This window comes from Peromyscus eremicus, chromosome 15 (genome assembly GCF_949786415.1).
Source record: "Peromyscus eremicus chromosome 15, PerEre_H2_v1, whole genome shotgun sequence".
Classification (NCBI taxonomy): domain Eukaryota; kingdom Metazoa; phylum Chordata; class Mammalia; order Rodentia; family Cricetidae; genus Peromyscus; species Peromyscus eremicus.
Genome location: NC_081431.1, coordinates 24,528,389 through 24,553,144, shown reverse-complemented (window position 1 = coordinate 24,553,144; position 24,756 = coordinate 24,528,389). Strand labels below are relative to the sequence as shown.

The following is a 24,756-nucleotide window of genomic DNA, read 5'->3' as shown; positions in this document are numbered from 1 at the left end:
CCAGGGGGCAGGGAGGAGGGTGAAGGGAGAGCAGGCAGAGCATAGAGGGTTTTTAGGGCAGAGAATGTCCTTTGCCCAGACCTCTGACCCTGCACATTCACCGTCATCTATTTACCCAAAACAAGTACAACAGCGAGTGTGAACCTGACATGACATATGGACTTTGGGTGACAACAGTGTGTCACTGTAGGGTCATCGATTGTAACCACTGTGTCACTTGAGTACGGGATGGCAGAGGCCACAGAGATTGAATGTGGGAGTGATACAATGGGTTCCTCTGTACTTTCCATGTCATGTTTCTAAAATTGTCCTTAAAAACTGGTTTATTAGTCTTTATCAAGTAGAAAAAAATTCCATCTTTATGCAATTAAAATGTGTATAAATAAAAAACTTCATGAGCACGCCAAAATAAATAAATAGAAGAGTAGGCAAACTCTGGATGTCAACATCTGAAGCTACAGGGCAGCAACCTGCCGGGAAATGGAAATGTGAGAGAGCCAGAATCAAGAATGAACTGCAGTGACTCAGACCCGGGGCCGGTGCCTTCATGCCAGCTGCTCAAATGGTAGGCTCGCTTCCAGCCGACCTGGAAGACCTGCCATGACAGCCTGCCCCAGAGACCTGAAAGGGTCATGTGTGGGCCAGCTCCTCTCCTGAGTCACACCAGGTGAGTCACTCTGGGCACAACCTCCCCAGGGTTACTGGTCCTTAAGACCACACCAAAACAAAGGGAAAACAGCTTGTGGGACTCAACTGTTCAACAGCAGAATGGTCCTCAGCTCCAAATCACATCATTTCCCTTCTCCTCCACATCACTTCCTGGATTTAAAGAAGAAAGTTCTCTAGCAAAATGGCTGTTGCTAAAGGTGCTTGCTGCCATGACTGACAGTTAGATCCCAGGGACCCCCTGGTGGACTCAAAGAATTGTCTCCTACAGGTTCTCTGATCTCTACACATGCATTGTGGCACATGTGTGCCCACACACACACACACACAAATAAATTAACTTTTAAATAAAGTTTGCAGTTCTCTGACATGACTTCACCTATTACTTACAGATGGAAAAGAAAAATAGGTCAACAGATCAGTATTTGGCAGGTCAATAGCAAAACTGCCAGTTTTCAGAGTGTGCTGGTATTGCCCTGATAGAATTAGGGGAAAGTAGATGTTAAAAGGGTTTTCAAATGAAGGAAGTTCCTCTAGGTACTTAACCAATTGATTTGAAAACTTGCATCTACATAAAAAGCTGCCTGGGGTTTTTTTGTTTTGGTTTTTCGAGACAGGGTTTCTCTGTGTAGTTTTGGTGCATGGCCTGAATCTCGCTCTATAGACCAGGCTGGCCTCGAACTCACAGAGATCCACCTGGCTCTGCTTCCCGAGTGCTGGGATTAAAGGTGTGTGCTGCCACCGCCGCCACCACCACCTGGCCAGCCTGGGAGTGTTTTTATCAGCTGCATTCATAATCACCAAATTCTAGAAGCAACCAAAATGCCTTTCAGTGGGTGACAGTATAAACTGTGGTACAGCTTGAATATTACATGGTAACCAAAACAATGAGCTATCATACCACAAAAGAGAGATAAATCTTAACTACATATTGCTAAATAAAAGAAGCAACTCTAAAGAAGCTACACCCTCTGTGGTTCGAATTACATCACATCCTGGAAAGACAAAACTATGGCGATAGTGAACAGACTGGTGTCCCAGAAATCTGTAAAGGCAGAAGAGACAAAGCACAGAGCCTACCCAGAGCAGCAAAATTAATAATAGCCAGAACCACTGCCCTATGGAGGGATCTCCAGGAAACCACATCCTCTCAACCTCCTCCTCCCAGAAAGGGACTTGCGGAGTTTAGTCTCTGCATCTCCCCACTCCAGCCCTTTTGACTAAAAACCATCACATTTGGAATCTCTGGAGTGACCACACTAAGTGGTGTGCCAGGGGCCAGGCACAGTAACTGACTCTTCCCATGTCCCCACCAGCACCAGGAGGCTGATCATCCCAACACCTCAGACATACCCTACCTCACTCCAAAGTGAGGCTAAATCCCCAGCTTCCCCACAGAATTAGGTTTGCTCTCTTAGCAGCCTGCCTCTTCTGTTCCACGGTGCTCCTACCTGATCCCTCATTTCCCTTCTCCTCTCCCCTCTTCTTGCTTCTGTTCCTGCTCATCTTCATGTCTTGTCATCAGTAAAACTTTTCTTTATAAGCATGGGCAGAGCAAGTACCTTCGATGAAGGATGTTACACAGCACAGAGCTTGGGAAACTGGAATCAAAGACCATGTTGTTCTGGAGGAACCCCCAGCTCTGACACTTTACTACACACACACACACACACACACACACACACACACACACACACCTTGTGGCCTTCAGTAAACTAGTCACTCTTTCTTCTAGTTTCCTCATCAGTCAAACAGCACTGACCAGAGTGCCTTCCTCTACGAGCTTTCATAAAGACTTACCAAGGTAAGCACCTGTGGAGTTCTGAGAATAGACCACTTGGGCAATCTTAATTACTGCTACCTGAGCCCTGTGCCACCAGGGGACACGCATGAACACAGGATCACCACTGTCACACAGCTCCATATCAAACTAAACAACAATCAGGGCTGGGAATGGAGCTCTGTTGATAGAGTGCTTGCCTAGCATGCAGGAAGTCATGGGCTCAATCTTTAGTGCCATATAAACTAGGCACAGTGGCATGTACCTGTAATCTTAGCAATCTGAGCAAGAGAATCAGAAATTCAAGGTCATCCTGGTCTACAGAGCAAGTTCAAGGGTCAGCCTAGGCTAAATAAGACCCTATCTAAAAATTAAAATCATAATACAAAGCAGACTGAAATGTCTGCTGAGAAGTACGGAGAGGGTAGCTCTGGTGGTTTGAAAAAAAATGGCCCCCAAAGGGAGTGGCATTATTTGGAGGTGTGGCCTTGATGGAGTGGGCGTGGTCTTGTTGTAGGAAGTCTGGGGGCAGTCTTTGAGGTCTCATATATGCTCAAGCCATGCCCAGTGAGACAGTTTACTTCCTGTCACCTCCAGATCAAGGTATAGCTTCTTCTCCACTCTCAGCTCCTTCTTCAGCTCCATGTCTGCCTGCACACCGACATGATGATAACGGACTAAACCTCTGAAGATTTAAGCCAGCCCAATTAAATGTTTCCCTTTATAAGAATTGCCGTGGTCATGGCGTCTCTTCACAGCAACAGAAACCCTAAGACAGTAACAATCGATCAGGTAGCTGTAGCTGAGAAATGGAAAGAGACTTGAGAGCAAAGGTTTTCAGTGTGAGATGAGCTTTGAGGAAAACAGACCAGCCCACAACAAAGAGAGAGAGAGAATTCCAAAGAAAACCACAATGGTCAAAGAAGGTCAAAGCAAACAGGTCGCCCTGGTGGGTTAGTAAGAAATTCATTCTGGCCAGAGATCTGGGTACCCATGAGACCATAATGAAAAGTGACTTTGGGCAGGTACAGCAGCTCCTGATCAGGCAGGTTCCTTATTGCAGAGACCCTGAGGACTCCACGGTTCACTCATGAGACATGGAGAACCCCCTCCCCCAAGGATTTTGAGATGGGTTATGACAGACCTAAGGCTTTAGTGGGTAACTCCAACTGGTGTCCTCTGTGGATAAGATGAGCTCCCAGCTCTCCCCTGCATGACTGCTCTGTATGGGGACATGTGGATGCATGCCCCAGGCACAGAGGTCCATCTTCTACACTGTCAATTCCTCTCTCTGGGAAGTAGACTCTTTAAGGCGCTATCGGGGTGCCCAGCCATTCAATTAAATGCAGAGAATCTGGAATAGATTTCTTAAGTGAAAAATCATAAATCAATATGATCTCTTTCAATAAACAATCGAGCTACTGAGTCTCCATCAGCCTCTCAGCAGGATTCGGTTGTTTAGTTTAGAAGCAGCCAAACTCTTACTTACACTAAGTGTCATCCCTGCTAAATGAAGACCAGATGTGTAAGCCAACAGAGACATCTAATCAAGTTTGGAGAAAGGATTGCTGTAAATGAGAAAGCTGGGGGAGGCTGGGATCCAACAGAGGAGGGCAGGTGCTGGGGGACAGTGGGACCAGGGAAGGTCACTTGGCAAGGGAAGGCTGATGCTGTCCTAAAGCCCAGACAGAGGGACTCAAGTGGGGAAGCTACCTCTGGTTTTTCTCTCGGGGGTGAAAATCCCAACACTCTTAGAAAAAGAGTCAATTGCTGTGGGATGGTCTGTATGTCAAATTGCTCTGCTTGGTCAATAAATAAAACACTGACTGGCCAAGTGGCCAGGCAGGAAGTATAGGGGGGACTAACAGAGAGGAGAATTGAGAGAATTCTGGGAAGTGGAAGGCAGAGGAGGGAGACATTGCCCGCCGCCGCCACCATGACAAGCAGCATGTGAAGATGCCGGTAAGCCACGAGCCACGTGGCAAGGTATAGATTTATAGAAATGGGTTAATTTAAGCTGTAAGAACAGTTAGCAAGAAGCCTGCCACGGCCATACAGTTTGTAAGCAATATAAGTCTCTGTGTTTACTTGGTTGGGTCTGAGCGGCTGTGGGACTGGCAGGTGAGAGAGATTTGTCCTGACTGTGGGCCAGGCAGGAAAACTCTAGCCACAGTCAATCTTTCATTTTTACCTCCAAGTCCAATGAGAACACTGCCCCCAGCCAAGTTACCAAAGCAGGCGAAAAATCTTTGCTATCATCCTCACACTAGCCAGGGCTAACCCATTTCAGAGAAGGCCTGAACCAAACCTGACTTCTCTTCAGCCCTTCGCTGCCTCAGCCCCTAAAACCTCCCGCTCAGCGGCATGTAGCTACTTATTCCACCACAGAAAAGTGAAGTTTCAGAGGCTCCAAGACTCAGTAAATCATCTTCACCACGACATCTTAGTTTTTTGTTTTGTTTTGTTTTTTGTTTTTTGTTTTTCTTTTGGGGACAGGCTTTTACAGTGTAGCACAGGCCTGTCTCAAACTCATGATCATCCTGCCTCCATCTCCTGAGTGCTAGAATAGCAGGGCATGGACCGCCATCCTAGCTCATTTTGTTTTGAGGAAGGAGTATGTGCATGTGTCATGTATGTACGTTTGAGGGTCCATGATCACAGTGTGCACACATACGGGGGCCAGAAACAGTCATCTACTTCTGTCATCCTCCACCTTACTTGTTCTGTGTTGGTCTAGTGTTTTTATTTTGTTCTGTTTCAGACAGGGTCTTCTCTAACCCAGGCTGGCCTTGAACTCGCTATGTAGTCAAGGATAACTTTGAAGGGCCGAACCTCCTGCTTTTACTTTCCAAGTCCTAGGATTACGGCTGTGTGCGACCAAATACCTAGTTTATGTAGTCTTGGGAATCAAAACTGGAGCCTCATGCCTGAGATGTAAGAACTCTATCAAGTGAGCTATGCCCCCAGCTCCCCACCACCACCTCATTTTTGAGACAGGGTCTTTTCCCTGAGTCTGAATTTTGTTCACAGACTGGCTGGCCAGAAAGCTCAAGTGATCCACCTTTCCATTGCTCCGCCCCCTCCCCAGCCCTGGAGTGACAGATGCATGAGATGCCAGAGATCCAGACTCAGGTTCTCATGCTTGCACAGCAATCACTTTACACACTAAGCTGCATCCCCAGCCCCTCATTTTGGTTTTTCAATGGAAGAAGGAAGGAGAGGAGAGAGAAAGTGTGTGTGCTCAGGATCCAGGCCCCTACCAGCCCCTGAGCCCCAGCAAAAGGTCCAGTACACGGATTTCTAACCTGACTCTATCATCTGTCTCCACAGCTGTACCAGATGATGTCACGAAGCTTGGCTGCAGCCCAAGAGGAACAGGTTGGAGTAGAAGTTCATACCTGAGCAGGCCAGCTCAACAGGCAGCCCAGAGAAGTGTGGAGGGCTAGGACTAGTTTCAACAGGACAGACTAAATGTAGACTAGTGTTGACTCTACACAGGGGCAGGCCTAGGAAGAGGTCACAGTCGCACTTGGCAAGAAGCATGCACTGTCCAAGTAACAGAGGCTCTCAATGGGGTGGTGCAGCAGCTATTTCTATCTGCCTTAGAGAAGCAGCACCGTGGCCAGGAAGCCAAGTTCTAAATCCCAGATCCTGGGCAGTTACCAACAGAGCAATGTTGAGCATCTCTTCCCCTTCCAAAGTGACTCCGTAACTTCAGAGAATTTACTGCAAAAAGGCACAGAACAGTGCCTTTCTTCTAACACCTGTTGTCAGAGATATGTGTGGTATTAGACATTTGAATTCTGGTATGGATCAGTAGGTCACCTGAAAGAAAGAAAAACCACGGGGTTAGGGATTTAGCTCAATGGTAGAGCGCTTGTCTAGCAAGTGCAAGGCCCTGGGTTTGGTCCTCAGCTCCGGAAAAGAAGAAGAAGAAGAAGAAGAAGAAGAAGAAGAAGAAGAAGAAGAAGAAGAAGAAGAAGAAGAAGAAGAAGAAAGAAAGAAAGAAAGAAAGAAAGAAAGAAAGAAAGAAAGAAAGAAAGAAAGAAAGAAAGAAAGAAAGAAAGAAAACCATGCCAGGAGTCATGCATGGCTCATGCCTGTAATTCTACTACACAAGAGGATGAGGCAAGAGGATTTCTGAGAGTGCTTGACCAGTCTCCTCTACAAAGATTCTGATTCCAATGGATGGATAGGTAGGTAGGTAGGTAGATAGATAGATAGATACATACATACATACATACATACATACATACATACATACATACATAGAGACAGATACACAGATAGATGATAGATAGATAGATAGATAGATAGATAGATAGATAGATAGATAGATGTACTTCTTTAAAAGAAATCCACTCCCTACTCCTGTTGTTCCCTGCTTTTTCTGTGAAATGGCTTTCAGGCTCATATCTCTAAAATTCTGAGGATAGATATAGCAGATATCTATATTAAAATCTATATTAAAAATATTCTCAACTCGTATATACCCAGCACTAGCCAACTACCTTCCCTCCCAGTTCCTCCTGGGCCAAAATGAACAAAGACCCACTTGGCTCCACAATGACAGAACAAGGCAGAGGAGGACAAGGTGACAATTGACAAGGACACATGCCAGCTGTCTGCATCTGAGCTGCCGGGGAATCCCCCTTTCTGGGAGAGGCTGAGGCAGTGGGGGATATCTGAAATGGAAGGCAGGCAAGGAAGGCCTGGGGAGGGCCTGGGGAGGCCTGGGGTGGGCCTGGGGAGGCCTGGGGAGGCCTGGGGAGGGCCAGCCTACCTTTGTAAAGAAAAGGAAAATGAGGCATGCCAGACCTTCCTCAGCCCCCAGCCATCCTGCAGTTACCTACTCAGCACATTCCGCTTTGATAAGCCAGGACCCAAACCACTGACTGGCCCATGGCCAGCTCTCCCTGTGATCCAGGCCTGGGGCCCAGCAAGACAGCTAAAAGGACAAGACTCTGTGTGTGTGTGTGTGTGTGTGTGTGTGTGTGTGTGTGTGTGTGTGTAAGCTCCCTCAATGACTGTTTTCAGGCAGCTAAAGGCAGGTGTGGGCTCACCTATTTAACCAGCCCTGGGGGGAAGAGACGGAGAACAGGGCAGGTGCCAGGTCTTCTCATCAGGAGAGCGAGCAGGCAGGGAGGGGCAGGGCACACTGCTAACAGGGCACCACCATCACACTAACAAGGTACCTGCCACTGTAGACAACTGGGTGGAGAGGGATGTGGAGAAGCCATTTGTCGTTCCCACGGCCAACCACCGGGTGGTTAAAAGGCCTCTCCAGGGAAGCAGCTCTCCCACAGCCCAGAGAGAGTGGGAACAGCCACTACTCAGCATTGTTGACACTGATTAAATATCAAGAGGCTGGGTGCTGCACAGGGTACCCTGGGTCAGCAGGTCTCCGCTCTGCACGCAGACCTGACGGGGCAACAGAGACAAGCAGGGGAAACACCCCCAGACAGGGAACGACCTCCTAGCCAGGGCCCCGAAAAAACGGCTTGTGCTGCCAACTCCTGTGGCACCCTGTGTCCAGCCACCGCCTATCAGCACACACACCTGGTGCTTTACAAAGCCCTCTGTGAGGTCTCTCCCTGATCTCCTGCAAGCCATTCACAGAAACCATTTCAAGGTCTGAGATAGCCGGGGAAAGTCCCAAGTCTCTACAGAGTGTGGAGGTTGACATAAAAGACAGGAAAGCTACTTGGAGGAGTCAAGAGAAACTTGTAAGAAAAAAAAAAAAAAAGGACACTGGAACTGGGCTCATGAGGAAGCAGCAGAAGCTGAACTGGGTCCTAAGGAGACAGGCTTCAGCCACCCAGAGGAGGGAGTGCCTCCCAGGCAGAAAGAAGAAGGGAGATGCTCCCCACCTTTCCTGGATCCTGAGTTACCAGCAGATGCCTATGCTCCTGGCTCAGAACTCAGAGTCCAACCAGGAGACAGGGAAGCATCACACACGTCGGTGTTAAACAGGACAACATCAATAGGACTACCCTCAGAGGGACAAGCTGGGCGACGGGGAAAGGGTGAGTGAGAGAGAAGCTAGCCAGGAGACACACAGACGTGAAGGGCCTCTGCAAAGCACACACCCGACCCCTGACCTCCACCCCAACCGCTGCAGCCAGCCTTCTGTGCAACATAAAATGACGGGCTCCCCTCTACTCGCGGAGGTGGAGAGAGGTCTGCATATTTGAGGCGTATTTGTTTAGAAGGCAATTTGGCCTGGGTGGCTCTTGTGAAAACTAGAGAAAGGAGCCGAAGGTGACCCTGAGGTTGGAAGCTCCTGTGCTGGGCGGGTGAAATGACTTTCACTGGCATAAACTGACATATGTAAAAATTCAAGGGAGGGAGTTCAAAGAGGAGAGAGTGCCACGGAAATGATAAATCTGGGTTCTGACAGACTGAATTCAAGGTGGCTTTGGAACACGAAAGGGGGAGGTGGGTGCCACACAGGATATATGAATTTCAAGCTCTAAAAAGAAGTTTATAAAAATCAAATAAAATGGCCTTATTTACATCTAGTGCTGTGCACTGCCTGGAAGCGTTCCCAGATGGAAGACAGACACAATCAGGGACACAGATGACACTGTCTGCCCAGACGCTTGGGAATGAGGACAGTCAGCCTGCTCTTGTGGGCTCCCTGAGCCAGACTCTAGTCTTGGTTCCCAACCAGAGCCAAGCACCATGCTCCAAGGCTCAGCAGTGAATCTCCACTCACCAGTTCTGAGCTACAGCGAGCTGTTTAACCGTTCTCTGCCTCAGCTTACTCATCTATAAAGTGGGTGATGGTTACACTCACACCCACAGGGAGCGGTGTTATTGACACTTCTGAAGTGCTCTTTGCCTGTGGCCAGACATAGCAACATGGCACAGTGCAATCTAGACTCAGGTCTGCTTAGGCTACACAAGGACAGGAACACGGAGCAGGACATCACTCCTATGACCCTTCTCTGTAAAAACAAACAAACAAACCCACAGTAGTACCCATTCCTTTTAGGGTTATTGGAAGCTAAGATCAAATCACGGTAGATACAAAAACCCACCTAGGCCACCTTGAAGAAGATGGAAGCCACAAATGGGAACCTCTCCACACAGGTCAAAGAAGTGTGCTTCTCGGAAGCTGCGTCTTCACTATGGTACCAGGACTATCTCATTAGGTGGCACTGCATCTTTATCTTACATGGCATGTACGATCCCAGGAGCACTCAGGCCATATATTAAAACCTGTGTCATATGCTAAGTACAAAAGGTGAGCAGAGACCAGCCTGGGCTCTCAGAGTTCAGCTCACAGAAGTCAAAGAGAAAATACTTTTCCGCTACACACAGGAGTGAATTGATAATGCACACCATGACGAAGATGGACCCTGAAAGCGTCCTGCTCAGTGAAATAAGCAGAAACAGGTGACAGATATGGCATAAGATTTCACTTGTGTGATGTCTCTAAAATAGATAAACTCAAGAGACAAGACACAGGACAGAGTTCCAGGGCTGGGAATGGAGTTACTGATTACTGAACACAGTTTATGATAGGGATAATGAAAGGCTTTGGATATCAACAGCGGTGAAGGACACAGAGTATTGGGGTATATTTAAACCCACTGAGTTGTATACTTATAAATGTTTAAAATGAAAAAAAAATCCATTTATATATGACTATGTATTTAAAGCCAAATAAGTCACCAAAATAACTATATCCGATGTCACCTGTTGCCAATGCCAGAAAGATGAGCAAAGAGCCCTCAAAGGCTGCTTAGTGTAGCAGCAACAAACTGGCATTCAGCACTCACCCCCTCTTCCTACAGCCATCAAACTTTGCCAAAAGGATACTCAAAGGCCAGGCTTGGTGGTGTCCACCAATAGTATCAACTAGTCATCAGGCTGAAGCAAGAGGATCATTTGAGCCTACAAGTTCAGGACCAAAGTGAGACTTTGTATCAAAAAACTCCCCGCCCCAAATGAAGTCTAAGGCAGTGGACTGAGCAGGTTGCGTTCAGGCAATCCTGTGGAAACGCAAAGGTATCACTGCTTACTCTTAGATAGGCACGGCTGTAACGGAGCCAGCCCCTTACTTAAAAGCAACTGTACATTTTGTGTTGACAACTCTGGGCTCTAATAAAGCATCTCTGCCCCAGTTTAAAAAAAAAATCATTCCTGAGCTGGGCGTAGTGGCTCACACCTTTAATCCTAGCACTCAGGAGGCAGAGGCAGGCAGATCTCTGTGAGTTCAAGGCCACCCAGTGACTTCCAGGATGGCCAGAGCTACATAGTGAGACCCTGTCTTGAAACAACAAAAACAAAATTAACAAACAAACAAAACAGAAAAAAAGAATACCTGAATCCCTCACCTTAGGAGCAGAACAGAATTAAGTGACTTTTCATTCTGGCTCAAATGTAAGGAAAGATAAGTATGTGACTCAGGTGTAATCCAGGTACTCGGTTAGGCTCTTAGTGAATTAGAGTCTCTTGAAATGTGATTTGTGGGAAAAATTCCTACAAATAACCTACCATTCCACCTTGGGTTTATACATCACAGTTCATGCTTTCCCGAAGGCTCCTCCTTGAACCTAGAAAGTCTATCTCCTGCTCCAGGGTTTTGTACTTACTGTTCCTTCTGTGTGAAATGCTCTTCCTGCAGAGAACCATATGGCTCACTCCCTCTCTGCTTACTCACATAACCAAGAAGTCTTCCCCAATAATCTATACAAAAAAAGCACTCAGTCTACCTCCTAGGACTACCTAGCCTTAAGTCCTAATTTAGCATTCTGCAGAGAATTTACATGTAACTCTGTATTTCTAGTTTCTCCTTTTATTCTTTCTCAGCCATCACAATGTAAGCTTCATTCAGGTAGGGACTTTGTTTTTCAGACTCCAGAACCTAAAATAATGTTGGCTCAGAAGGGGAAGTCAATATCCCCCTCCCAATGAGTAAGGGAAAAAAAATCAAGGTCGGCTCTGGGTGCACCAGTGTTTCTGTTGATGACAATGCCTGCCCCAGCATCCTTAGGGATGCTGATTTGTGTCCTTTGGTAGAAATAAAGACAGCTGTAAACATGTCGGTGAAGCCACATCTTTAACACCTCTGTATTTGGCTCTGTGTTTCTTATTTAATAAGACTGTTTAGAAATTCGTCTACACACATCAAGTGTTTCTTTGAGTTTAAACAAAGCCAAGACCCCTTTCAAAGAAAACCAAAAAGACAAACACCTAGTGTTTGGCTCATGCCTAATATATCAAAAGTATGGTGTAGAATATTAGCCAGTAATAAAAAGAAATAAAGTAGTGATCCGTGGAAAACCGTAGGTGTACTTTGCCAACACTAAAAGAAGCCAGACACAAAGGTCTACATATTCTATGAGACCATCAATGGCAAATGTCCAAAGTAGGCAAATCCATTCTGGTAGGAAGTGAATTGGACCTGTGGAGCTGGGAGTTTGGGGGTGACTAGGAGATGAGAGATTAGAGGTGCTGAGTTGGCTAGAAGCACACAGTTCTTTGGTAGAGCATTTGTCTAGAATAAGGGAGGTCCTGAATATGATCCCCAGTGCTGCAAAATTTTTAAAAACTCAGTATCGGCTCAGAGTTTCCTTTGGGGATGATATAAGTTCTATAATAACAGTTGTACAACACTATAGATGAATATATACTAGATCCCACTGCTAAAAATTGTATAGTATATGATGTATAAATTATATAGTATATGAAATATATCTCAATAAAGTCATTACCCAAAAAAAGTATTGGCAAATTATAATATCATTTAAATATGTAAAAATCATAGTCTAGATATAAACTGCTTATGCATACAGGCCTTACATAGATTTATAATTTAAACACAAGTTATATTATGTAACCAATAAATTCAAATAAGTCAGAAAAAAAACTTCACACTGAAATATCACTGCTCTCAACAGGAATACACCATGGATACCTCATCTGAGATGTCTAGAGTCCAGCATAAGCAGACTCAGCAGTGTTACTCAGAATGTCCACCACCAAGACCACACAGGTACCAACAAGTCAGAAAAGATACTAAAAAGCAACAAAAACAACCGCTTTGCAAGCAACCCAAATGGCCATGCTGGGGCGTGGGCTGCAGCCAGGGGCGTGGGCTGCAGCCGGTCCTGCATACAGCCTATGTACCAGGCTCTGGCTCCTCTCTCCAGTCACCTTCCTCTATCTCAACTCTACAAAAATCTTAATTTTTAGGTCCTACCTGTGCAAAGAACCCACAGATCTATTTACCCAGAATTGCCTTATGAAAATGCATCACATACATGTGACAAGCTCTCCTGCTCTTTGGAGTATAAACAATGACACGAGACCTGGTCAAGCCCACCCTAAAAGACATAAGCAGGCAAACGCAGCAGTAAAGGCTAATGGCCTGTCCAAAGATAAAAGGCCCTTTCAGAGGCATAGAACAAGCTTCTTTCACTTTGTTGACATGAGGATCAAATGTCAACACATTTAAAAAAAAAGTCTTATAAGAACTCTCAGGCTCCTAGGAATAGAACCCTAAATTTCAAGAGAACCTATTTTGAGAAACATTAACCTACAAACTGATTAATGAAGACAACTAACTGGCCTCAAAGCAAATGAGTTCACGTCTTTAACAAAAGCTCTTGTCTACGGAGTGCTTCTGCGCACCTGGCTGCCTCCTGGCAAGGCCTCCTGACCCTGTCATCCTTGCTCAAAATGGACAATAATTAGAAAGGGACCTGGTGGGGATTTTGTGGTTTGGGGAGGGGGTGTTATTTTAGGAGGTTTTGCTTTGCTTTTTTGTTGTTGTTGTTTTGTTTGTTTATTGTGACACAGTATCACTACGTAGCCCCGGATAGCCTGCAACTCACTATGTAGCCCAGGCCAGCCTCAAACTTAGTGATCCTCCTGCCTGTGCCTTCTGAGTACTGGAATTACAGATGTGCAAACGACAAGGCATTTTGCTGCTGCTGCTGCTGCTGCTGCTGTTTGGCTTTTTGTTTTTGTTTGTTTGTTTGTTTCGTTTTGGTTTTTGGTTTTTCGAGACAGGGTTTCTCTGTGGAACAGTCGTGGCTGTCCTGGAACTTACTTTGTAGACCAGGCTGGCCTTGGACTCACTGAGATCTGCCTGCCTCTGCCTCCCAAGTGCTGGGATTAAAGGTGTGTGCCACCACTGCCCAGTATTGTTTTGATTTTGTTGGGCAGTCTCCTATCTTTGTGCATACTAGGCAAGTCTTCTACTACTGAGCTGTAGCTTCTGCCTAGTACTATTTAGGGCACACAAGTCCACATGTCAGGCACATCTCTTTGTAGTGTGTATGCATTCACATATATCTGGTTAAATCTATCTACTGAAAAGACATCATGTAAATTTTATTCACATATATTTAGTTAAATCTATCTACTGAAAAAACATCATGTAAATTTTATTGATGATTAAACAAAGGATGATGGGTTGAGAATATCCAAAGTCCCCTGATCACAAGCAGAAGACATGGGATCTGAATTTCATTCTGCATCATCTCATACTAGAAACTTCCATAAGGGGGTGGGACCTGCCTAATCCTGGCTAGAGCCCAATGCTCTAGCCCACTGTAAGAGGCAGACTAATGCCCCTAACCCTATAAAAGTGCTACATTACTAGACAGAATGACTTTGCAGGTGGGATGAGATGATGTAGCCTGACGGGGGAATTATCTGGGATCCTTGGGGAAAAGCGGAAGTGAGGCTACAGAATGTGAGGTGATGTAGGAAGCAGAGGTCACAGTGGCAGGACTGCTGGCTGTGAAGACAGACAGGAGGCACTTGTCAAAAACACGGGCAGCCTTGGGCATATCCAACCTTTTGACATGTGACACCATGTTGTCATCCGAAAAGTTCACATTTGAAAACCATACAATTAGATTAATAACAACAATGAAAATCTCATCTTGTTCTAAGTTTAGAATTTCGTGCTGGGTCCCCTTCATAGATATCTTCAGCTGGATGTGCTCAGTGGGCCACAGGTTGGCTCCACTTGCCAGGATGCTACAATAGCAAGGAACAGACTGTTCTCCAGGGCCTCCAGCAGGCAAGTAGCCCTACCAATGCCTTGGCAGTTCCCCATTTCAGGTTTCTGACCCCAGGACTACAAAATGAGAAGTTGGAGATATTCTAAGCCATTATGTTTAGAGTGACTGGTTACTATGTCCTGTGAAGTGACATGACCAAGCTAACAAACAGTGGTGGTACTTGCAGACTTTAAACTTGTAACAAAAACAAGAGCACTTCATGTCAAAGGGACCTAGTGCTGGCTGAGGCAGGCCACTCAGGGATAAAGTTACAAAGGAGAAAAAAAACAGACCACATTAGAAGCCTATCACCATGGGGGAAAGGAGCAGGCAGATAGGACCTATAGCTCCAGTCATAATCCCACACAAAGCTACCTAGGACCTATAGCTCCAGCCATAATCCCACACAAAGCTACCTGCCCCGATGAGCTACCAAGAATACATCCAATGCAAGCCTTCCTAAGAAAGCACCCAGGGTCTTTTATGTTCTTCCATCCTTTTGTTTTCCTTGAGAAAAGTTCTGGGAAAGCCAGCGAAGGTGGCAGCTTCAGGGAAAGGAGGTGGACGTGGCCAGTTCCTATTTACCAAACCATTGATTATACACCCCTCCTGTGCAGCCACACTAGAGAAATCAAGGCACATAAAGTAGGAAACATTGATTCCATATTGCATCATTTCAGAAGCCATTTGCAGTGTGGACCAGAATGCACCCACCCCTTAGTCAAAGAAGCCAATGGGAGGCCAGGGTCATGTGCTGGACACTAGGAATACAGTCATTCTTATGCTACCAGTGACGGGGTATGTTGTAACAGGTGTGAGAGGACAAAATGAGCCACTCAAGATGGCTTCCCCAAGAAAGGAGCGCTTGCGTTGAAGAGGGTGGCTGTTAAAAGCAGCTAGATGAAGCAGCTCAAAGTCTCAGGGTATTTATCTGCATGTATGAAATGCTCTGAACCCCAAAGGAAAGGTATAAAAAATGATAGCGATGAATATAAATAGCCCTTTATGGTTTAAAAAGCGTTTTTTTCACGCACTATCCCAGATCTGACAATAGCACCAGAGAGACAGGATGAGAAGTGGCATGCTGTCTTTTATAAACAAGGAAACTGAGATTAACAGCAGTCAGCTGCCTTGCCAAGGTCACACATTAAGTCAAGGGGAAAACTCAAGCCCAACTCTCATTATTCTTTGTTGAGAGCCCTCTCGACGACACTGAGTAGTACCCTTCCCAAGGAGACTAAAGTGAAGTGGCAGGGACTGGTGTTGATATCTGAGAACAAAGGACACGGGGTAGCTGGGCATCACGTTAGGCACTGGAGATTCAAACGATGGTTTGGACAGACTATGGTCCAGTCCTTCGGGACCAGACCTGTCAGACCTGTGACAGCCTCATCTCAGAAGCCATTTGTCTGCAGCATTAATCATCACCGGTGGATCTCTCACACAAAGGCTTTCCCATCTCCCCCAAAATTGTGTGTAATCTTCCTGTTGCACACACACATTCTTAGCTTCTTTTCCCCTTACTAATAATGTATAGAATACATATTCCTGTGCGTCATTGGTGGGAAGGTAAAATGAAACCATCATGGAACGTGTGCTGGAAGTTCCTCCAAGAACAGAGCTTCTGCCAGGCACAGTGGCATGCCAAGGGCCCAGCTACTCAGGAGGCTAGGCGAGAGGACCACTTACACCCACAAGTTCGAGACCAGCCTAGAAACCATAATGAGATGCCAGTCCAAATATTGAATCTACCATATTCAGAAATCATTTTTCTGAGTATATATACAAGAAAAAATCAAAGTAGGTTCTCAAAGAGGCATTTGCACACCCATGTACACACAATACATTTCACAATAGCTAAGAGATAGAAGCAAATTCCCATTAGTGGATGAATCCATAAGGAAAACATGGTATGAATACACACAAAGGAATACAAGGAAGCATCAAGGAGGAAGGAAATCCTGACCCTATACAAGATGGATGGACCATGAAGACATTATGCCAACATTAGGGGACAAATACTGCATGGTTCCTTCCTCATGACATCTTTAAAGTAGTCAAAATTGCAGAAACAGAAGGTAGGAAGTTGGCCACCTAGGGCTGGAGGGAGAGGGGACTGTATTTAATAGGTATAGAGTTTCAGTTTTACAAGAAGAAAAAAAGACTGGAGATCTAGATGCAACAGTATGAATACACTTAACTACTGAACTGTCTACCTTTAAAAAGCAAAATTTAGTGCTATGCACTTTTACCATCCATTTCTTAGAAGCATATTAAAAGGGGGAAAATAAAAATGTCTATGACAGATGCCATAAATTCACAAAGAATGTGGAGAAGGTGAAAACCCAAATGAAAAATGAACACAGGACAGAGGAAACATGGCAGTCAATGATGAAGAATGTATGTATTTAACCGAGTCCACACTGGGGCATGGGGTTGGAGACAAGCAAGAATGCATCCACCTACTGGACCCCAGCTCCTGAGAGGAGTGGGGATACTGTCAGACAGACCCTTCACTCCCTGAATGCATCCTGTGGGAAACACAAGAGTCTTCACTGCTACGTCACAACACAGCTCTCCAGAGAAGACCAGGAGATGAGATCTGTAGCGTTTAGCGATGATAGGCATGGGGACCCACACCTGCACCCCAGCACTCCGGAGACAGAGGCAAGGAGATCTCAAATTCAAGGTCAGATCGGGCTACATAGTGAGACTCTACCTCAAAAGGATGAAACAAAGTAAAAGAAAATAAAGGCCTTGGCAAGGCACTGGCATCTCACCTGTAAGGCTCTGTGGTCCTTATCAATTGCTGCTCTTAGGACCTACTGATCTTTGGCCAAGCCCTGAGGCCTGGGGCTTCTAAGCCCAGCAGAGTCCCCAGAAACCAAAGCCTACAGCGTCCTATCCAGCATCAGACTGGCCCACTCAACATAAGAGCACAGTGTCAGCTACAGTCCTTTACACAGAAATCCCATGCCCTAGTTCTTGACAGCTGTAATTACAGCCAAACAGCTTTTGAAAGGCAAAGAGAAAGAAGAAAATAGCAGCCTGGACCTAGCAGTGAATTGTGGGGCTTGGGGTGGGGGTGAGGGGGATGATACACAATCACAACGCTTGCTACTAATGGCAGCCAGTCCACACAAGCAACTGGATAGCCAGCCCAAACAACTTTCTGACCAATTAATTTCTCCTTCTAATGTAATGAGCTGCTCATTAAGCACTGGAACCAGCTCCCACAGAGGGGGCTGTAGGGAGAGGCATGTGGCTGCCAGAGCTGGCAGGTAATGAGAGGAGAGGAGACTGCCACATTCCAGTCCCAGATGCCTGCAGATCCCATGACCAGCTAGCGCCACACCATGTCTGGCCCGCCTCTGCTTCTAGGTAACGTTTTCCTGTTGCCTCTGTCCATGGGCTCCCTTTCTGGGAAGGCACCATGTTCCAGTTCTTTGGTTCCGCCCAACTAGGGTCAGGACTCATAATCAGCATTCCAGGGAGCCCTCTGCAGGGAACCGGGGGCCACAGTAAAGTCTTGAGGATGAACCCCAAAGCTTCCTGTCAACAGCAACCTGACCCGGAGTTGTTAACCTGCCCAAGATTCCAGGTCCTCATCCATGAAATGTACTAAGAACATCCTCACCCCCTCTGAAGTAGCTATTAATAATAATAAAATATATTCAATATCAAAATTTCTAAGAAAGCACCCGACACAGAAGTAGCATTACTATTGGTGGAGATACTGCTTTCACAATGATAGTAATAGCAGCAGCAGCCATTTCCTGCCCATCAGTCAAACATCAGTACAAGAGGACTTCGGTGGACGCCCCACAGTGAGGGCCACTCTAGGCCCAATCTTTCTATCACAGTAGTGAGCACAGCACAAGGCCTCTGCTTCAATCCACGTAGGAGGGCAAAGGAGGAGGTAAAGAGGCCTGGAAGTCCTGAGCCTCGGACCTGCAGCCAAAAGGGGAGTAAAACATAGAGCTTTTCCATGAGACCAAGAGGCAAGTGATAGAGCACAGAGTCAGGCCACATGCCCATTTCTAGGCCTCCATGACTCCTCCACATATTTCTTTGAGCTTCAGATTAATCTAGAAAATGACATGACACGATCCTCTAATGCTGCACCACTCAGTGGAATTACTCTCATGAAAGTACTTCAAATGTCCTAATTACCGAGTCCATGAAAACAGTACTGTCATATGTAACAGTAGTCTCAATAAATTCAACTTGGTGAAGAAGAAAAGGCCGTACGACTGGCGGCACTGGTGAGCTAGGCAGAAAGCCGACAGCAAGCGTGTTTACACTCTCCCCATCACTGATGTCATCGGATTGAGGTTTCCATCGATAGGGCAGAGAACCAGCTCAGAGCAAAACCAACAAAAGCCGAATGAAGCTCCGGCACCTGTTGGGTTGTTCCTGTGAGGTGAACAGATCACTCCAAAGGACAATGACCCACACTGGGCTGCACCCAGAGTCTGAAGAACAATGACCCACACTTGGCTGTATCAAGCCAGCCACGTTAACACCAGCTCCCACCACGACACAATCACAATACACCTGAGCAATCCCAAGCCCACCTCCAAAATACTCCAAAGTTCTCTTGCTCTGGTGTCCCTGCACCGTGGACCAGAGTCAGAAGGCAGTGGGTTGCCATGTACAGCAAACTCTTCCAAGAGACACAGGAAAGTGTGATGGGGGTGGGGGGTAAATGGGGGAGGGGGACATGACATATAAAAAAGCTCACACATCCTGAAGCCTCAAGCAGCTGACCGAGGAAGTTTTGGTGAAATTTCATATCCAGCTTTAAAATTTCCAGTAAATCTTCTATTTGGTACCACAATAAATTACCTTTAAAAAATGTTCTGATCCATTACTAGCTGCTTCCTAAAGTTCTGTTCTCCCTTTTACCATTCTCCTTTACCGCCTAGCCAACCGCCACACCCGCATCTCAGAAGAGCTGTAGGACACGACGCGGAGATGGCACTGCTCAGCCATCACGTCCATTTCAACCTCTGGCACCTATTGCACAATTCACGATAGTCTCCCAGTGATGGAGGAATATGGACTCTGGGGCAGGAAGGGTGCAGCCATCCATTCTGGCTCTCAGCTCTGGCTGAAAGGGCTAGCAGCCAGGAAGCTTGAATTCCAGATTCACACACAGCCCCACCTGTGACCACTCACCCGGATTCTGCGCATGGCAGCCACGATCTCCACCCTGCTGTTGGGTCTCGGCACATCCAGGCTTCCCACGTACTGTGGAGAAGAAGCAAAGAGAGGTTGAGAGGAGGGAGGGCAATGTCCCTAATCCAAGAATGTTAGGAGTGCAAAGACTCTGAGGTCACACGGTCTATCTCCCCATTTTACAGATGAGGAAAGTCAAAGCCCATGGGGTATCATCTGGTTTTGAAATAGTTTCTAGATTTTTAATAGAAAAGGAACTTAACCCGAAATTATGGTTTCCGTTTTCATCTCGCTCCTCATGTAGCAAAGTCCTGTGTTGGTTAAGCAGGCATCTGAGTAAGAAAAGCTCCTGGTAGAGATTCTTGCCAGTGTCTATATGGCATGGTAAGTGGCCTTTTCCTTTATCTCCTTTCAATTTCTTCATCTGTGAGACCAAATAAATTAACACACACACACACACACACACACACACACACACACACACACAGAGCTCTTACATAAAAGTGCTTGCCAAAAATAAATGCACTAAGAGAAAAATATATACTTTTGGAGTTGTTGTTTGGGGTATTTTTTTTTTTGCTTTGTTTTGCTTTTGTGTGCATTTTTACAGGACCTCACTCTTAAACCCAGGCTGGCCTGGAACTCATTATGCAGCCCAGTCTGGTATTGAACTCAGGGCACCTCTCCTGCTTTACCCTCCCACAGGCTGTGATTGTAGCCTGAGCCCCTACATCTGGCTACTTTTTTTTTAATTATTGTAATTTTACTGAGTTATCCCTAGACATATTGAAGACCTCTGACATTTTGTTAAGTTCCTGGCTGGAGAAAGGATGGACTATTAGTGTTTTATGTAAAAACTTTTTTTATCCAATTGTACTTTTTTTCCTGCCCAAGATAGGGTTTCTGTGTGTAGCAGTCCTGGCTGTCCTGGAACTCACTTTGTAAACCAGGCTGGCCTAGAACTCACAGAGATCCTCCTGCCTCTGCCTCCTGAGTATTGGGATTAAAGGCGTGTGCCCAATTGTACTTTTTATTTGTCTTTCGTTTTGGAGACAGACTCACCATCTAATTCAGGCTGACCTCAAAATTGCCTGTTCTCCTGTTTCAGCCTCCTGAGTGCTGGGATTACACATATGTACTCCCACACCTGCCACTGATTATAAAGTTACCCACCAAACCAGACTGCATTCAGGTTAATGTTTAACATGTAATTCCTTGCAAAAAAACTAATCAAATAATGTAAAATTAAGCAAAACAAAAGAATTAAGTCCCCACTCTCAACAGGTGAGTACCAGTCTCCTTTCTTACTTGCCAATGGGCATAAACTTAGACAATTAGTTCCACAGGAAAAAAAAAAGGTTGGATTATTCATGACTTGAAACACAACCTAGGTATCTGTCTGTGCCCCTGCATACAGGTGGATCATATTGAACATGGCATCTCCCTTCCTGACAGATCCTTCACACCAGATCATAGCACTTCCCTGAATCACCTCATCAACATGTCCAAGAATCAGCCACGGAGTTACAGCCTTGGATAGCTTGATATGTACCTAAGCAAAAATTGCATGAATAGAAACAGAAACAGTCATGTTTGAAAGATAATTTCTGTGGTTACAAGAAAAGAAAGTTTTTCCCAAAACTTGGAGCTAAGAACTGATTCCAGTCAAAAGAGTTTCACAAATGGCACTGGGGACAAACGGATTTCCCCTAGTATTGATCAACAATTCGTGTTGACACACTGAAGAATGAAGTTCCAGCAGCAGATGAGTTGGCTGGTAAACTGTGGGCACGCTGTAGTCTGGCCCCTGGGGGAGCCCACCAAAGCACATGGGCATATTGGCAAAGGACCTTGCAGCTTGCTGAGGCACTAAGCCTCTAGATCGAATGTGTGGTCACGGCTTCTCCGTGGCTAGCAATTCTCTCCAGTGAACTCTGCTGGAGCTGCAAGGTCAGCAATATGTCAGTGACCTGTGCAGCCAGGGATGGCATGACACCATTCATGATTGCCCAATCCCAAAGGCCCTCCAGCTCAGGGGGAGTTTCCACAATCCCTCTCCTACGCGTTCCATGCTGATCTGCCCTGAACCCTCCGCAGTCAGAAACATACACCTTCTGGGGCTCAACGCCTCCCACAATCCTGGGAAGGCCAAGGCCTCAGGACTGAGCAAGGTCACCCACTGTAGAGGAGCCTGAAGGGGAAAGGAGGTACGTGTCCTGGAATCACTGCCAGCCCAGAAGGGAAGCCGCTGACCACGGAGCCTGAACTCAAGCACCCAAAGGGAATCCATCCACTGACTACTCTACCCCAGCCCACCTCTTCTTCCTGGGGAGGGGTGCTGCTAGACTAATAACACTGGAACAGTGAGGAAATGTGGGTGGGGGACAGAAGAGGCAACATGGGGGGAGAGGTAGATCCCCAGCTTCTGATGAGGTCTTCTAACAAAAGGGCAAAATTCTTCGTAGGCGAGGGCCCCTACTCACACCCATGTTCACACTACAAAGGCCTGCCTCTCTCCACCAGCCCCCACCCGAGCTGGTATGTGCACACAGCACACACCCACACACACACTTGCTATATGCATGTGTGTGTGTGGGTGTGTGTGTGTGTGTGTGTGTGTGTGTGTGTGCTGACATACCTCTAACGCACACCCCCTCACATGCACACTCACTAACTCATCATTCTCACACCACACGCCCACTCTCCCTTCTTCCCCTACTTCCTTCTTGGTAAAGAAAAGTCACAAATCTGCCTTCTTGGAAATGTGTCCGCAGGAGCTAGCCCAGCTCCATCAAGCTGCACCTTAGGGTCAACTGAAGAGACTAGAAGGATGCACACTAAGTGGGACTCCAGTCTACATCTCCCAGACGAAAGCTAAATATCCACAGTAACAACATAAATCAAAATGAGAGCCATGATGCCAGGGAAGCAGAGAGGGCGGAAAGCCAGCTCCTCAGGCAAAAGCAGAGGGTGTGGCCAGTGAAGCCACCTTCCTTTCTACCACAGCCAAATGAGCAGCTCCATGCCTGACCTAACCACTACTACCCCCACAGCTAACGCTTCCATCTTGAGCAAGTTGCAAGATAGTCTGTGATCAGTCCCACTTGCCGGAGGACCAGGTCATCTTGCTGTTGCTCGTTTTTGGTGCTCAAGTTCACTTCATTTTGATAACAAACTGAACTAGGCTAGGAGCCTCCCACGCTAGCCCAGAAAGGTGACTCCCAGCCTGAGCTAACACACTGCAGAGAGGGTCGCTGCTCTCACTTCCTACTGGAATCAGGCAAGACCAGCTCCCTTTCTCCAGTCAAAGGCTGAAGGGTGGGAGAAGGAGTTATGAACCAGACATGTCCTTCCCTTGCATCCTCTGGAGAAATACTGAATTCCAAAGGATCCTAGGCCAATGAAAAGAAAGGGCTTGTTCAATTCCTGGAAATCAATTAATTAATTTCCAAAATGTCGACTTGCTTTCTTCCCTTCAACTCTCCATATCACATCCCTCCCTTCATCCTCCCCACCCTCCTCACCCTGGTATGAGCCCCCAAGCATTCAAGCCTGGAACTCAGGCTTCATCCATGAAGGGCTTCTCCCCCAAATGTTACAGTTTATGAGTCATTGAGACTTGTTCATTCTTGATACTTTGGGGATGGAGAGATGGCTCAGCAGTTAAGAGCAATGGCTGCTTTTTCAGGGGACCCAGGCTTGATTTCCATCACCCATGTGATGGCTCGTAACCATCTATACCTCTAGTTTCAGATGATCTGATACCCTCTTCTGGCTTCTGTGGGCTCTAGGTACACATATGGTACACTGCCATATAGGCAAGATACTCATACACATAAAATTAATTTTAAAAAAATCTTTAAGAACCTCCATGATTGCTTGTATCTGCTCTAAAGATGACAAATAGCCTCAACATGGCCTTATAGTCTATGTGGTCCAGCTTCACCTTACACTGGTGGACCCTCCAATTACTCAGAGCTCCTCACATGTACCTTACTTCCTCTCCACATGCTCCTCTCTGCACACAAAACACTCCTCTCTCTCCCTTTCTCCCTTTCTCCCTTTCTCCCTTTCTCCCTCTCTCCCTTTCTCCCTCTCTCCCTTTCTCCCTTTCTCCCTCTCTCTCTCTCTCTCTCTCTCTCTCTCTCTCTCTCTCTCTCTCTCTCTCTCTCTCTGCCTAATTTGACTGGATCTTCACCTCTCCATTCCCGACTTCTAAGGAAGGTGAACTCTTACCTTGAAGACTCCATAACCCCCTACAACTCTCTTTTGTGGCATCCACATGTGACTAAATACATGTATTCAATGGGCTGACCATGCCCATGTACCACTGGTCAAGGCACAAAGATGTTCAAAACTCATTTGACTGACTGCAGTCTCACAAGAATGAATGCATACTTGCCCCAGATGCTCATGGGAGAATCTCTGCTTGGGGGAGAGATAAAAGGAAAGGCGAAAGCCCTGGCTTCTGCCTGGACTTTCAACACTAATTTCACTGTTCTGCTTCTCAGTATCAGCCATCCCCTTCCATCCTATTGTGGCTTTATAATGTACCTGACGATCATCCAGATGCTTGAGCTGGACCAAAGCCAGCTACCCCTAAGTACCACATGCAATTCCCAGCTTACCAAAGGACAGTGGTATATTAAACCTTGCTGCTGGTGGATTTTTAATCACCGGCCTTCTGTACACCTACAGCATTCCTGTGTCCTCCTTCCAGGAATCCCTGCTGTGAAACACCACACAGAGACTCTATTCAGAACAGCCACCACAGAGCAGAGGGAGGAATCACATAAAGGAGTTTAAAAATACCACAGCTTACAACGTTTTCGTTAATATCTAAAATGAGAGAAAAATTCCATAAACTCCAAAAGGTGGGGGAAAAAGTCAGGTGTGGTAACTCATACTTGTCATCTCGGCACTCAGGAAGCTGAAGCAGGAGGATTACCGTGAGTTGAAGCAGGAGGATTACCGTGAGTGTGAGGCCAACCTGGGCCACAGAATGAGATTCTATCTCAAAGACATTGAAAAAAAAATGAAAAAGAAAAAGGAACAATTTAAGGAAGATGTAAACTGTATGAGTAATCATGATACGAGAGACAG

General features: G+C 46.2%; 1 protein-coding gene across 1 annotated transcript in view; it reads right to left on the bottom strand.

Moving 5' to 3' along the window:
* LOC131925140 (carboxyl-terminal PDZ ligand of neuronal nitric oxide synthase protein) overlaps positions 1–24,756 on the bottom strand; it is a 294,348-nt gene that overhangs the window by 194,785 nt on the left and 74,807 nt on the right. The window contains exon 2 of the mRNA XM_059280412.1: positions 19,654–19,725. Coding sequence (XP_059136395.1) covers positions 19,654–19,725 — 72 coding nt within the window. The remainder of the gene's footprint in view (positions 1–19,653; positions 19,726–24,756) is intronic.